This window comes from Oncorhynchus nerka, linkage group LG9a (genome assembly GCF_034236695.1).
Source record: "Oncorhynchus nerka isolate Pitt River linkage group LG9a, Oner_Uvic_2.0, whole genome shotgun sequence".
Taxonomy (NCBI): domain Eukaryota; kingdom Metazoa; phylum Chordata; class Actinopteri; order Salmoniformes; family Salmonidae; genus Oncorhynchus; species Oncorhynchus nerka.
The window spans coordinates 17,555,407-17,571,740 of NC_088404.1; the positions used below are offsets into that span (position 1 = coordinate 17,555,407).

A 16,334-nucleotide genomic window follows, 5' to 3' on the forward strand; every position below is an offset into this window, starting at 1 on the left:
AGACTGCAAGCGATACCAGCATGTGAAGTGTGGGACCAAAAGGCACCTGAACAGCTTCTAACCCCAAGCCATAATAGTGATTCAAATGGTTACCCGGACAATTTACATTGACCCCCCCCCCCCCCCCTATTATTTATTTATTTATCTTCATTGTTTTGCACTGGCTCTATGCACTCTCACTAGACTCTACTCACACACTCACACATGCTATACTGACACTCCAACACACACATACACACACTACATATGCTCACACACACAAAACACATACGCTCACGAACATGCATCTTGACACCACTGTCGTGTCTTTACTATCATTAAATTGAAGACTTATAGTTTTTATCAAAGATTCTCTGTAATTAGTATTACGCGATCAACTGATTAATCATGTAATTGTAATTAACTAGGAAGTCGGGGCACCAAGGAAAAATATTCAGATTACAAAGTTATCATTTCCTAAAATAACTTTTCAGATATTTTATCTGATCAATTAGTCTTCGAATTAATGAATTATTTACTTTACATCACGTTAGTCTCATTCCAAACGTCGTAAATGGTTGGTTATCTGCACGAACCCAGTCTTCACTATGAGTCATCCATACATCAATTGTCTTAAATCATTCATTTATTACTAACTAAGTAATTCACAGAAATGCATAAACAAACAAGGTAAATGTGGTTACATGAAATGAGAATGTGCCCTAGTGGGCTAAACCGGCATGGCGGCTTTTTAGACAAAAGGGGAAGTGGGGGTCGACTAAGAAGTCACTACAGAGTTAATAATTATAACAAATGAAATGCTAATCCTTTGCACATGAACGCTCACTCACTCGGAAACAATTGCAATCAATATATATATTTACGCTCAGTGTGTCGTCTTGATCGCTGGTGAAAAGTTTGTTTCTTTTGGAGAGTTTCGTCCTCTCTCTCTCTCTCTCTCTCTCTCTCTCTCGATCTCTCTCTCTCTCTCTCTCGGTTAGAGAGGATAGTTATAGTTATTGGATAGAGGGGATAGTTATTGGATAGTTATTGGTTAGAGGGGATTGTTATAGAATGGATGTTTCGGCGGTTGTCGTTCTTCGCGTTCAATGATTCCTAGCTGCAGACCAGTAATTAATATCAAAGACTTGTTCTTATTCTGTCAGTATCGATAGTCTAAGAGTTTAACCACGTGGTATGGTTAAAAGATTCAACAATGGTCTACAACCTTTGTCCTCTCCAAATGGAAAAAAACATGGTCTGGTGATAATTTCTCAAAGTTGGGTTTTATTAGGAATTGCAGAAAAGCGCAATGTCATGACACCACTCACATGCACACTCACACATAGACACACTTTCACACTTCACATACGCTGCTGCTACTCTGTTTATTATATATCCTGATTGCCTAGTCACTTGTACCCCTACCCATGCATACATACTGTATTACCTTCATTATCTCTACTACCTAGTACCCCGGCACATTGACTTGGTACTGGTACTCTTTGTATACAGCCTCTTTATTGTTTTTGTGTTACTATTTCCTTTTTTATTGAACAAAATTGTGGCATACTTTTAAACTCTGCATTGTTGGTTAGGGGCTCGTAAGTAAGCACTTCACTGTAAAGTCTACACCTGTTGAATTCGGGGCACGTGACAATTGAACTTGGTCTTATTGTGTTTTATAGCTGTTACACTGTATGACACGAGAGCTTGTATGTAGACGTGTTTACACTACTTCGCTGTATCCTGTACAAATCACAAATAAACTCAGGTCGTTGTTAATGAGAATGTGTTCTCAATGACTTAGCTGGTTAAATAAAGGCTAAATATATACAAAAAAATCTAAGTTTAATTTGATTTGATTATAGGTGGAAGAGTCGCTGCCCCGGGGGAACCTGTACCACGACGGTCTGCAGCACCTGAGCGGGCAGCGGCGCCAGTCTGTGCTGCAGTTCATCACCAACGCACAGGGGCAGGGCAGGAGGGAGCAGCTCCAGACATCCTTCAGGAAGAAGCTGTCCGTCACGCCGCAGTGCGAGCTGGCCTCTGAGCTGGACATCTACGCGCGACGCCTGTCCAAAGATAGTGTCTATGACATCAGTGAGGATGTGGATGAGGAGGACATGGAGGTAGGTTCAGTGAAGGCAGCAGCTTGGACGTTTCCCCCTGTAGCTGCAGGTCTTTAAGAGCACATGGAGGTTATGGTTAGGATCAAGGAGTTGCCAAAGGGACGTCATAGAATGTTCACCAGTGTTTGAACCACCTTTTTCAAAGTAAAGTTTGAACATAAACGTTTGAAGACAAAACACAAAGACAGCTAGGCTTCAGTAATTAATTTGACGTATCTCTTTTGTCTCTTTGTAGCAATGCTTTGCAGACGAGCGTGAGAACGTGTTTGAGACGACGTCGTGGAACACCTATCTGCGTTACATCTTCACCAACAGGAACCTGGTCTACGTCCTCATCTTTATCTTCCTCATCTTCGCTCTCGAGGTAATGATAGCTTTAGATGATCCCTGACTCGGAGATACTGTAGAGCAAGGATAGGCAACTGGCTGCCCGCGGTCTGTGGCCCCGCTTTTCAAGGCCCTCGGATCAATATTTTTTTATTTTAGGGTGGAACTCAGTCTGGGTCTTAACTTAATGTTGTGAGTTAGAATAGTAGAATACACAAGGTGCATTTCAAAATGTGGTTGTGCATCAGCAGTTTTTCTCTTGTTATTTCAGTCACTGATAGTCAGTCAGTTAAGGAAAGGAAAGATGTTATATTACCCCTTATGGTACCGTCTTAGAGGAAAGATGTTATATTACTCCTTATGGTACTGTATTAGAGGAAAGATGTTATATTACCCCTTATGGTACTGTATTAGAGGAAAGATGTTATATTACCCCTTATGGTACAGTCTTAGAGGAAAGATGTTATATTACCCCTTATGGTACCGTCTTAGAGGAAAGATGTTATATTACCCCTTATGGTACTGTCTTAGAAGAAAGATGTTATATTACCCCTTATGGTACCGTCTTAGAGGAAAGATGTTATATTACCCCTTATGGTACTGTCTAAGAGGAAAGATGTTATATTAGCCCTTATGGTACTGTCTTAGAGGAAAGATGTTATATTACCCCTTATGGTACTGTATTAGAGGAAAGATGTTATATTACCCCTTATGGTACTGTCTAAGAGGAAAGATGTTATATTACCCCTTATGGTACTGTCTTAGAGGAAAGATGTTATATTACCCCTTATGGTACTGTATTAGAGGAAAGATGTTATATTACCCCTTATGGTACTGTCTTAGAGGAAAGATGTTATATTACCCCTTATGGTACTGTCTTAGAGGAAAGATGTTATATTACCCCTTATGGTACTGTCTAAGAGGAAAGATGTTATATTAGCCCTTATGGTACTGTCTTAGAGGAAATATGTTATATTACCCCTTATGGTACTGTATTAGAGGAAAGATGTTATATTACCCCTTATGGTACTGTCTAAGAGGAAAGATGTTATATTATCCCTTATGGTACTGTCTTAGAGGAAAGATGTTATATTACCCCTTATGGTACTGTATTAGAGGAAAGATGTTATATTACCCCTTATGGTACTGTCTTAGAGGAAAGATGTTATATTACCCCTTATGGTACTGTCTTAGAGGAAAGATGTTATATTACCCCTTATGGTACTGTATTAGAGGAAAGATGTTATATTACCCCTTATGGTACTGTCTTAGAGGAAAGATGTTATATTACCCCTTATGGTACTGTATTAGAGGAAAGATGTTATATTACCCCTTATGGTACTGTCTTAGAGGAAAGATGTTATATTAGGGTTAGGGTTTATTTTATTTCTATTTTACCTTTATTTAACCAGGCAAGTTTAACCAACAATGACGGCCTAGGAACAGTGGGCTAACTGCCTTGTTCAGGGGCAGAACGACAGTTTTATACCTTGTCAGCTCGGGGATTCGAACTTGCAACCTTTCGGTTACTACTGCTCTAACCACTAGGCTACCTGCCGCCCCTGTGTCTAGTTTAGGTTAATCAGTGGGATATTTATTCTCGCCCTACCCTCTACGGTTTGTGCGGGATTGTTTGTGTATCTGTCATTGGTTTGGGGTTGCGTTTTGTTTGTCTGTTGAACAGGTGTTTTACTGGACTGTTTCCTACACGTTAGCTTAGTTAGAGGAGTGGTTTCCTCAGTGTTCTACTGGACTGTTTCCTACACGTTAGCTTAGTTAGAGGAGTGGTTTCCTCCGTGTTCTACTGGACTGTTTCCTACACGTTAGCTTAGTTAGAGGAGTGGTTTCCTCCGTGTTCTACTGGACTGTTTCCTACATGTTAGCTTAGTTAGAGGAGTGGTTTCCTCCGTGTTCTACTGGACTGTTTCCTACACGTTAGCTTAGTTAGAGGAGTGGTTTCCTCAGTGTTCTACTGGACTGTTTCCTACATGTTAGCTTAGTTAGAGGAGTGGTTTCCTCCGTGTTCTACTGGACTGTTTCCTACACGTTAGCTTAGTTAGAGGAGTGGTTTCCTCCGTGTTCTACTGGACTGTTTCCTACATGTTAGCTTAGTTAGAGGAGTGGTTTCCTCCGTGTTCTACTGGACTGTTTCCTACACGTTAGCTTAGTTAGAGGAGTGGTTTCCTCCATGTTCTACTGGACTGTTTCCTACACGTTAGCTTAGTTAGAGGAGTGGTTTCCTCCGTGTTCTACTGGACTGTTTCCTACATGTTAGCTTAGTTAGAGGAGTGGTTTCCTCCGTGTTCTACTGGACTGTTTCCTACATGTTAGCTTAGTTAGAGGAGTGGTTTCCTCCGTGTTCTACTGGACTGTTTCCTACATGTTAGCTTAGTTAGAGGAGTGGTTTCCTCCGTGTTCTACTGGACTGTTTCCTACATGTTAGCTTAGTTAGAGGAGTGGTTTCCTCCGTGTTCTACTGGACTGTTTCCTACATGTTAGCTTAGTTAGAGGAGTGGTTTCCTCCGTGTTCTACTGGACTGTTTCCTACATGTTAGCTTAGTTAGAGGAGTGGTTTCCTCCGTGTTCTACTGGACTGCATTCCTGTTTTTGTTAGTGGCTGTTGTTGTGGTGCTGTGCCTGTTCTTTTGATGGACTTGTAAATAAATGCCCTTCTTGTAATTTTTACTCTCCTGCGCCTGACTCTACACCCAACTCTCCTAGGGAGAATCTGACAATTAACCCATAACGATACTGTATTAGAGAATCCCTAAACTCAACTCCAGCATTTCTGGACTTTTCCAGATTCTTGAACAAGAATGTGGACTGATGTCTGGGAGCGCTAGACTAGAGGGTCCCTGTTGGGTCATAATTGCATTTATTGACATTATTATTTCAATGCATATGCTGTTGCCACCCTCAGTCTAACTGTGTTTATTGTGTGCTGTAGGTTGCTGGCTCTGTCCTGGGGATATTTCTTATCACAGAGTAAGTACTTGTTTGTTTTCACATGTGCTATAATATTCATCACAAGGAACTAGGATGATCAGCCTACAATGGTAAACAAGTAGTGTCCACCAAAAGAAACCCAGATCAGCCTGATCACATGTAAACAGCTCAGATCATTCTGATCACGTGTAAACAGCTCAGCTCAGCCTGATCACATGTAAACAGCTCAGATCAGCCTGATCACATGTAAACAGCTCAGATCAGCCTGATCACATGTAAACAGCTCAGATCAGCCTGATCACATGTAAACAGCTCAGATCAGCCTGATCACATGTAAACAGCTCAGATCAGCCTGATCACATGTAAACAGCTCAGATCAGCCTGATCACATGTAAACAGCTCAGATCAGCCTGATCACATGTAAACAGCTCAGATCAGCCTGATCACGTGTAAACAGCTCAGATCAGCCTGATCACGTGTAAACAGCTCAGAACAGCCTGATCACATGTAAACAGCTCAGATCAGCCTGATCACATGTAAACAGCTCAGATCAGCCTGATCACATGTAAACAGCTCAGATCAGCCTGATCACGTGTAAACAGCTCAGATCAGCCTGATCACGTGTAAACAGCTCAGAACAGCCTGATCACATGTAAACAGCTCAGATCAGCCTGATCACATGTAAACAGCTCAGATCAGCCTGATCACGTGTAAACAGCTCAGAACAGCGTGATAACGTATAAACAACTTAGATCAGCCTGATCACATGTAAACAGCTCAGATCAGCCTGATCACATGTAAACAGCTCAGATCAGCCTGATCACATGTAAACAGCTCAGATCAGCCTGATCACATGTAAACAGCTCAGATCAGCCTGATCACATGTAAACAGCTCAGAACAGCGTGATAACACGTCAAATCAAATCTTATTTGTCACATACGCAGATGTTTAAAAAAATGTTTTTATCACATCGTGCGAGTGTAGCAAAATGCTTGTGCTTCTAGTTCCGACGATGCAGTAAAATCTAACAAGTAATCCAACAATTTCACAACAACTACCTTATACACACATGTGTAAAGGAATGAATAAGAATATGTACATATAAATATATGGATGAACGATGGCCGAACAGCATAGGCAAGATGCATTAGATGGTATAGAGTACAGTATATACATCTGAGATGAGTAATGTAGGGTATGTAAACATTATATAAAGTGGCTTTGTTTAAAGTGGCTAGTGATACATTTATTACATCCAATTTTTCATTATTAAAGTGGCTAGAGATTTGAGTCAGTATGTTGGCAGCAGCCACTCAATGTTAGTGATGGCTGTTTAACAGTCTGATGGCCTGAGATAGAAGCTGTTTTTCAGTCTCTCGGTCCCTGCTTTGATGCACCTGTACTGACCACGCCTTCTGGATGATAGCGGGGTGAACAGGCAGTGGCTCGGGTGGTTGTTGATGATCTTTTTGACCTTCCTGTGACATCAGGTGGTGTAGGTGTCCTGAAGGGCAGGTAGTTTGCCCCCGGTGATGCGTTGTGTGTTGTACACGTAAACAGCTCAGATCAGCCTGATCACATGTAAACCGCTAAACGCAAAGTACTCAAACAAAAGAGCAGTTGAAAATATATATATTTAGAAGAAAACACGGTTCAGATACTGTTGTAACCATTGTACTCTCTTCTTTCCCTCTCAGTAAGATCTGGACAGAGGAGGCCAACCCATCGGCGCCTAACTACGTAGACCAACAACACTCCAACGCCTCGTCACCTGCCGTCCAACAGTCAGTCATCGTCACGCCAACCAGCGCCTATTACATCATCTACATCTACGTGGCGACGTCGGAGAGCGTTCTGGCGCTGGGGTTCTTCAGAGGCCTGCCACTGGTCCACACCTTACTGACCGTGTCCAAGAGGCTGCATGAACAGATGCTCACTGCTGTGCTCAGGGCCCCCATGGCTGTACTCAACACTATGAAAACAGGTGAGGCCCACTGCTGAAACCCCTGGCTTAACCAAGGATTATGTATCAGCTAGAGATACATATGTACATGCATCTACCGGTACTGTATCTGAACACAGGATACATGTCTAATTTATCAGTCAATTGTCTGTGTAATCTCACAGCCTGTACATCAGTCACTTAGTCAGTACGACCGCCACCAGTCGATGCCTCTAACTTTCAGCAGCAGTCAATTCCATGTGTGTGTTTTTCTGCCCTGTAGGTCGGATCATGAACAGGTTCACTAAAGACATGGCCACCATCGACGACATGCTTCCTCTTGTACTGTTTGACCTCATCCAGGTAGGTGACTGTCTGTCTGTCTGTCTGTCTGTCTGTCTGTCTGTCTGTCTGTCTGTCTGTCTGTCTGTCTGTCTGTCTGTCTGTCTGTCTGTCTGTCAGGTGGGTGACTGGCTGCTCTGTCAGTCTCATTCTCTCTCAAATAAATTCTCTCCCATTCTCTATCTTAATCTATCTCTCTCTGTCTTTTATTGTTTTGAGGGTTTTGTTTTTTGTTTTTTTGATTTCATGAAAAGCTCTGTATTTTATATTATTCATATTCTTTCCCTCTAGTTAACTCTGATCGTGTTGGGAGCAATCTTCACTGTGTCCATCATGCGGCCGTACATCTTCATCGCCGCGATCCCATTGGCCGTCATATTCGTGGTCCTGAGGAAGTACTTCCTGCGTACCGGACAACAGCTGAAACAACTAGAAGCTGAGGGTGAGACTTGTAGGGTTATTGGATGGGGCTGGGGAATTTTCAAATACAGGAGGTGTGCTTGATTTATCTCGACTGTCGAGAAAGGTGAACAGACTTTTCACTTTTTGAACAACTCCAGAAGTTACATTGTACCGGGCAGGGAGTCAAAGAAAGTAAGGGATATAAAAGAAAGCAGGATGGAGGGAGAAGAGAATTGAGGGAGGAGAGGGTGGAGGCTGGAGAGGATGCACAGAGGGGCGAGGTCTGCTGGAGGGGAAGTGGGACATAACGGAGTGGGAGGTCAGCTCTCTTCCAATCAGATTTTAGATCCCATAACCCCATACACAACCAATAAACTTTGATTTGATTTGAAAATAATGGATGGGTGGTGTCTTCGGATGCCTAAATCTGTCCTCGGGTCCTTTAGTTGGATGGAAAGTGGTGGTCCTTTAACAATTGGATACTTCCTCTCGCCTTGGATTAACCACTGATCTGACATGACTGGATAGGGGATAATGCTTACATACATAATGCTACTATTGCTTGAGTTCTCCCTCACCACAACAATTCCCAACATTCTGCAAACATTCCATGCATTCCCCGTAACTTACTTGTACCAAATTGTTGGTTTGAAATAATGAGAGAAAGGTGTGTATCTGTGTTGGGACTCGGGACATTCTGACTCCACTCCTGATCCTGTCATTCTGTGTGTGTGTCACAGATGGCCACAAGGCCTTTCTGCAGCCACGGAGGGGTCAGAGTGAAAATCCGATCAGGGATTTCCTCTGGCTCCATCCTGGCATCACTCTCTCACTGTTCCTCACCGGACAAAACACACATGACTGGACAAAACACATACCTTCTCTATCACTGTTCCCCCCTGGACAAAGCACACACACTGTCCTCAACAGGCCAAAACACACACACTGTCCTCAACAGGCCAAAACACACACACTGTCCTCAGCAGGCCAAAACACACGCACTGTCCTCAACAGGCCAGAACACATACACTGTCCTCAACAGGCCAAAACACACACACTGTCCTCAACAGGCCAAAACACACGCACTCTCTTGTTGTATGTTGCTCTTGTTCTATATTTGTCCTTTATTGGTGCAGAGACCTTAAAGATCCATATAAATCCACCTAAATTCATATAATACCCCTTAGAGAGAGAGTTTCACTCACCTGCTTGTGATCAGAGTAGATAAACTGTCAGGTTTATTTCTTCCTTCCTTTCATTCATTTTCCTGCCTGTCTCTCTGTGTGTCCGACTGTAGTAAGAGATACGTGAGAAACATCACGGTTCATCAAGAGAGATTTGGTTTTACGGTGGCCTGAGAAAATATACTCTCTATTGTTGTGATACTGTCTGGTGCACTTCTATTTTAGATTTCTTCAACTCCTCACATAACAATGTCCTTCTGAAACAACAAACTCCGATGTTTTCCAGTTTTAATGTCACATGCTCAAGTACAGTGAAATGACTTTCTTACAAGCTCTAATCCCAACAATGCAGTAATCAATATCAATGTAGTAAAATTAACAAGGTAGAACAGAAACACACAGGATATAACATTAATAAATAAGAAAAACACAATAAAGTAAGTCAACATACTATATACAGGGTCAGTTCCAGTACCATATTTACAATGTGCAGGGATACTGGATCGATAAAGGTAGATATGTAGAGGGGTAAGGTGACTAGGTATCAGGATATATGATAAACAGAGTAGCAGCAGCGTATATGATGATTGTATGTGAGTGGGTGTAGAGTCACTATAAATGTATGTGCATATTATGTGTGTGTGTGAGCATATTCTGTGAGTGTTTGTATGTAGGTTGGAGTAACAGTGTGAGTAGTGTGTAGGGTCCTGTGAGTTAGCGGTCTTATTGCATGGGGATAGAAGCGGTTCCGGAGTATGTTGGTGTCAGACTTGATGCACCAGTACCGCTTGCCTTGAGGAAGCAGAGAGAACAGTCTTTGGCTTGGGTGGTTGGTCTTTCCTATCACACCACCTGACTTAAGTGGCATACTGTAAATCAGGGTTGGGGCCAGGATGTGAATTTAAATTCCATCAACAAGTTGACATCACCCGTTAGCTACGTACATTTTGGTCAAGAAGTACCTAGATGTTATGTCGGACATCCTGTCAGTGATTTACTAATGCTTCTGTGTTTCTCTTCTCTCCCCCCTTTCTACCCTACCTCCCTTCATTCCACCCTCTCTCCCTCCATTCCACCCTCTCTCCCTTCATTCCTCCCTCTCTCCCTCCATTCCACCCTCTCTCCCTCCATTCCACCCTCTCTCCCTCCATTCCAACCTCTTTCCATTTCACCCTCTCTCCCTTCATTCCACCCTCTCTCCCTTCATTTCACCCTCTCTCCCTCCATTCTACCCTCTCTCCCTCCATTCCACCCTATTCCTCCATTCTAACCTCTCTCCCTCCATTCCAATCTCTCTCCCTCCATTCCACCCTCTCTCCCTTCATTCCACCCTCTCTCCCTTCATTCTAACCTCTCTCCCTCCATTCTAACCTCTCTCCCTCCATTCTAACCTCTCTCTCTCCCTCCATTCTAACCTCTCTCCCTCCATTCCACCCTCTCTCCCTCCATTCTAACCTCTCTCCCTCCATTATAACCTCTCTCCCTCCATTCCAACCTCTCTCCCTCCATTCCACCCTCTCTCCCTCCATTCCACCCTATCCCTCCATTCTAACCTCTCTCCCTCCACTCTAACCTCTCTCCCTTCATTCCACCCTCTCTCCCTCCATTCCACCCTATCCCTTCATTCCACCCTCTCTCCCTTCATTTCACCCTCTCTCCCTCCATTCCACCCTCTCTCCCTCCATTCCACCCTCTCTCCCTCCATTCCACCCTATTCCTCCATTCTAACCTCTCTCCCTCCATTCCACCCTCTCTCCCTCCATTCCACCCTATTCCTCCATTCTAACCTCTCTCCCTCCATTCCAACCTCTCTCCCTCCATTCCACCCTCTCTCCCTCCATTCCACCCTCTCACCCTCCATTTCAACCTCTCTCTCTCCATTCCACCCTCTCTCCCTCCATTCCACCCTCTCTCCCTTCATTCCACCCTCTCTCCCTTCATTCTAACCTTTCTCCCTCCATTCCACCCTCTCTGTCTCCCTCCATTCTAACCTCTCTCCCTCCATTCTAACCTCTCTCCCCCCATTCTAACCTCTCTCCCTCCATTATAACCTCTCTCCCTCCATTCCAACCTCTCTCCCTCCATTCCACCCTCTCTCCCTCCATTCCAACCTCTCTCCATTCCACCCTCTCTCCCTTCATTCCACCCTCTCTCCCTCCATTCCACCCTCTCTCCCTCCATTCCACCCTATCCCTCCATTCTAACCTCTCTCCCTCCACTCTAACCTCTCTCCCTTCATCCCACCCTCTCTCTCTCCCTCCATTCCACCCTATCCCTCCATTCTAACCTCTCTCCCTCCATTCCACCCTCTCTCCCTCCATTCCACCCTCTCTCCCTCCATTCCACCCTCTCTCTCTCCCTCCATTCCACCCTCTCTCTCTCCCTCCATTCCACCCTCTCTCCCTTCATTCTACCCTCTCTCCCTTCATTCTAACCTCTCTCCCTCCATTCCAACCTCTCTCCCTCCATTCCACCCTCTCTCCCTCCATTCTAACCTCTCTCCCTCCATTCTAACCTCTCTCCCTCCATTCCACCCTCTCTCCCTCCATTCTAACCTCTCTCCCCCATTCTAACCTCTCTCCCTCCATTATAACCTATCTCCCTCCATTCCAACCTCTCTCCCTCCATTCCACCCTCTCTCCCTTCATTCCACCCTCTCTCCCTCCATTCCACCCTCTCTCCCTCCATTCCACCCTATCCCTCCATTCTAACCTCTCTCCCTCCACTCTAACCTCTCTCCCTTCATCCCACCCTCTCTCTCTCCCTCCATTCCACCTATCCCTCCATTCTAACCTCTCTCCCTCCATTCCACCCTCTCTCCCTCCATTCCACCCTCTCTCTCTCCCTCCATTCCACCCTCTCTCTCTCCCTCCATTCCACCCTCTCTCCCTTCATTCCACCCTCTCTCCCTTCATTCTAACCTCTCTCCCTCCATTCCACCCTCTCTCCCTCCATTCTAACCTCTCTCCCTCCATTCCAACCTCTCTCCCTCCATTCCACCCTCTCTCCCGCCATTCCAACCTCTCTCCATTCCACCCTCTCTCCCTTCATTCCACCCTCTCTCCCTTCATTCCACCCTCCTCCATTCCACCCTATCCCTCCATTCTAACCTCTCTCCCTCCATTCCACCCTCTCTCTCTCCCTACATTCCACCCTATCCCTCCATTCTAACCTCTCTCCCTCCATTCCACCCTCTCTCCTTCATTCCACCCTCTCTCCCTTCATTCTAACCTCTCTCCCTCCATTCCAACCTCTCTCCCTCCATTCCACCCTCTCTCCCTTCATTCCACCCTCTCTCCCTTCATTCTAACCTCTCTCCCTCCATTCCAACCTCTCTCCCTCCATTCCACCCTCTCTCCCTCCATTCTAACCTCTCTCCCTCCATTCCAACCTCTCTCCCTCCATTCCACCCTCTCTCCCTCCATTCTAACCTCTCTCCCTCCATTCTAACCTCTCTCCCCCATTCTAACCTCTCTCCCTCCATTATAACCTCTCTCCCTCCATTCCAACCTCTCTCCCTCCATTCCACCCTCTCTCCCTCCATTCCAACCTCTCTCCATTCCACCCTCTCTCCCTTCATTCCACCCTCTCTCCCTCCATTCCACCCTATCCCTCCATTCTAACCTCTCTCCCTCCATTCCACCCTCTCTCTCTCCCTCCATTCCACCCTCTCTCTCTCCCTCCATTCCACCCTCTCTCCCTTCATTCTACCCTCTCTCCCTCCATTCCAACCTCTCTCCATTCCAACCTCTCTCCCTCCATTCCACCCTCTCTCCCTCCATTCTAACCTCTCTCCCTCCATTCTAACCTCTCTCCCTCCATTCCACCCTCTCTCCCTCCATTCTAACCTCTCTCCCCCATTCTAACCTCTCTCCCTCCATTATAACCTATCTCCCTCCATTCCAACCTCTCTCCCTCCATTCCACCCTCTCTCCCTTCATTCCACCCTCTCTCCCTCCATTCCACCCTCTCTCCCTCCATTCCACCCTCTCTCCCTCCATTCCACCCTATCCCTCCATTCTAACCTCTCTCCCTCCATTCCACCCTCTCTCTCTCCCTCCATTCCACCCTCTCTCTCTCCCTCCATTCCACCCTCTCTCCCTTCATTCTACCCTCTCTCCCTTCATTCTAACCTCTCTCCCTCCATTCCAACCTCTCTCCCTCCATTCCACCCTCTCTCCCTCCATTCTAACCTCTCTCCCTCCATTCTAACCTCTCTCCCTCCATTCCACCCTCTCTCCCTCCATTCTAACCTCTCTCCCCCCATTCTAACCTCTCTCCCTCCATTATAACCTATCTCCCTCCATTCCAACCTCTCTCCCTCCATTCCACCCTCTCTCCCTTCATTCCACCCTCTCTCCCTCCATTCCACCCTCTCTCCCTCCATTCCACCCTATCCCTCCATTCTAACCTCTCTCCCTCCACTCTAACCTCTCTCCCTTCATCCCACCCTCTCTCTCTCCCTCCATTCCACCCTATCCCTCCATTCTAACCTCTCTCCCTCCATTCCACCCTCTCTCCCTCCATTCCACCCTCTCTCCCTCCATTCCACCCTCTCTCTCTCCCTCCATTCCACCCTCTCTCTCTCCCTCCATTCCACCCTCTCTCCCTTCATTCCACCCTCTCTCCCTTCATTCTAACCTCTCTCCCTCCATTCCACCCTCTCTCCCTCCATTCTAACCTCTCTCCCTCCATTCCAACCTCTCTCCCTCCATTCCACCCTCTCTCCCGCCATTCCAACCTCTCTCCATTCCACCCTCTCTCCCTTCATTCCACCCTCTCTCCCTTCATTCCACCCTCCCTCCATTCCACCCTATCCCTCCATTCTAACCTCTCTCCCTCCATTCCACCCTCTCTCTCTCCCTACATTCCACCCTATCCCTCCATTCTAACCTCTCTCCCTCCATTCCACCCTCTCTCCCTTCATTCCACCCTCTCTCCCTTCATTCTAACCTCTCTCCCTCCATTCCAACCTCTCTCCCTCCATTCCACCCTCTCTCCCTCCATTCTAACCTCTCTCCCTCCATTCTAACCTCTCTCCCTCCATTCCAACCTCTCTCCCTCCATTCCACCCTCTCTCCCTCCATTCTAACCTCTCTCCCTCCATTCTAACCTCTCTCCCCCATTCTAACCTCTCTCCCTCCATTATAACCTCTCTCCCTCCATTCCAACCTCTCTCCCTCCATTCCACCCTCTCTCCCTCCATTCCAACCTCTCTCCATTCCACCCTCTCTCCCTTCATTCCACCCTCTCTCCCTCCATTCCACCCTCTCTCCCTCCATTCCACCCTATCCCTCCATTCTAACCTCTCTCCCTCCACTCTAACCTCTCTCCCTTCATCCCACCCCTCTCTCTTCTCCCCTCCATTCCACCCTATCCCTCCATTCTAACCTCTCTCCCTCCATTCCACCCTCTCTCCCTCCATTCCACCCTCTCTCCCTCCATTCCACCCTCTCTCCCTCCATTCCACCCTCTCTCTCCATCCCCCTCCATTCCACCCTCTCTCTCTCCCTCCATTCCACCCTCTCTCCCTTCATTCTACCCTCTCTCCCTTCATTCTAACCTCTCTCCCTCCATTCCAACCTCTCTCCCTCCATTCCACCCTCTCTCCCTCCATTCTAACCTCTCTCCCTCCATTCTAACCTCTCTCCCTCCATTCCACCCTCTCTCCCTCCATTCTAACCTCTCTCCCCCATTCTAACCTCTCTCCCTCCATTATAACCTATCTCCCTCCATTCCAACCTCTCTCCCTCCATTCCACCCTCTCTCCCTTCATTCCACCCTCTCTCCCTCCATTCCACCCTCTCTCCCTCCATTCCACCCTATCCCTCCATTCTAACCTCTCTCCCTCCACTCTAACCTCTCTCCCTTCATCCCACCCTCTCTCTCTCCCTCCATTCCACCCTATCCCTCCATTCTAACCTCTCTCCCTCCATTCCACCCTCTCTCCCTCCATTCCACCCTCTCTCCCTCCATTCCACCCTCTCTCTCTCCCTCCATTCCACCCTCTCTCTCTCCCTCCATTCCACCCTCTCTCCCTTCATTCCACCCTCTCTCCCTTCATTCTAACCTCTCTCCCGCCATTCCAACCTCTCTCCATTCCACCCTCTCTCCCTTCATTCCACCCTCTCTCCCTTCATTCCACCCTCTCTCCCTCCATTCCACCCTATCCCTCCATTCTAACCTCTCTCCCTCCATTCCACCCTCTCTCTCTCCCTACATTCCACCCTATCCCTCCATTCTAACCTCTCTCCCTCCATTCCACCCTCTCTCCCTTCATTCCACCCTCTCTCCCTTCATTCTAACCTCTCTCCCTCCATTCCAACCTCTCTCCCTCCATTCCACCCTCTCTCCCTCCATTCTAACCTCTCTCCCTCCATTCTAACCTCTCTCCCTCCATTCTAACCTCTCTCCCTCCATTCCACCCTCTCTCCCTCCATTCTAACCTCTCTCCCTCCATTCCAACCTCTCTCCCTCCATTCCACCCTCTCTCCCGCCATTCCAACCTCTCTCCATTCCACCCTCTCTCCCTCCATTCCACCCTCTCTCCCTCCATTTCCCTCTACTTGCCTCCCCTCTTTGTCTCACTCCCTTTTTTCTCTAATTGTTTCTTCCCCTCGTCCCAGCCCGAAGCCCTATCTTCTCCCACCTCATCATCTCTCTAAAGGGTCTGTGGACCATCCGTGCGTTTGGGCGTCAGTGCTACTTTGAGACGTTGTTCCACAAGGCCCTGAACACCCACACGGCCATATGGTTCCACTATCTCTCCACGTTGCGATGGTTCCTCTTCCGCTGTGACATCATCTTCGTCTTCTTCTTCAGCGCCGCAGCCTTCATCGCCGTGGGAACCAACCGTGAGTGATGGACGGACAGACAGACACACTTAATATTATTAGGCTATTTCCAATACAGCATTTAACTGAAAAGGAGATTGGCATATTACAGATGCCGACTGCGTTGCATATTTACTTTAGGCCTGAGTAAATTGTTCCTGCCTTCTCATGGACAACGTGGACATAGAGAATCTCTCAATGGGCCACAGTGTTTATGTTGGTAGTGAATCTAGGGGTAATTTTACA

General features: G+C 46.7%; 1 protein-coding gene across 1 annotated transcript in view; it reads left to right on the plus strand.

Moving 5' to 3' along the window:
- LOC115124429 (cystic fibrosis transmembrane conductance regulator-like) overlaps nucleotides 1-16,334 on the plus strand; it is an 88,220-nt gene that overhangs the window by 57,829 nt on the left and 14,057 nt on the right. Inside the window, exons 16-22 of the mRNA XM_065022377.1 lie at nucleotides 1,851-2,111; nucleotides 2,347-2,475; nucleotides 5,386-5,423; nucleotides 7,083-7,369; nucleotides 7,611-7,690; nucleotides 7,961-8,111; nucleotides 15,882-16,109. Coding sequence (XP_064878449.1) covers nucleotides 1,851-2,111; nucleotides 2,347-2,475; nucleotides 5,386-5,423; nucleotides 7,083-7,369; nucleotides 7,611-7,690; nucleotides 7,961-8,111; nucleotides 15,882-16,109 — 1,174 coding nt within the window. The remainder of the gene's footprint in view (nucleotides 1-1,850; nucleotides 2,112-2,346; nucleotides 2,476-5,385; nucleotides 5,424-7,082; nucleotides 7,370-7,610; nucleotides 7,691-7,960; nucleotides 8,112-15,881; nucleotides 16,110-16,334) is intronic.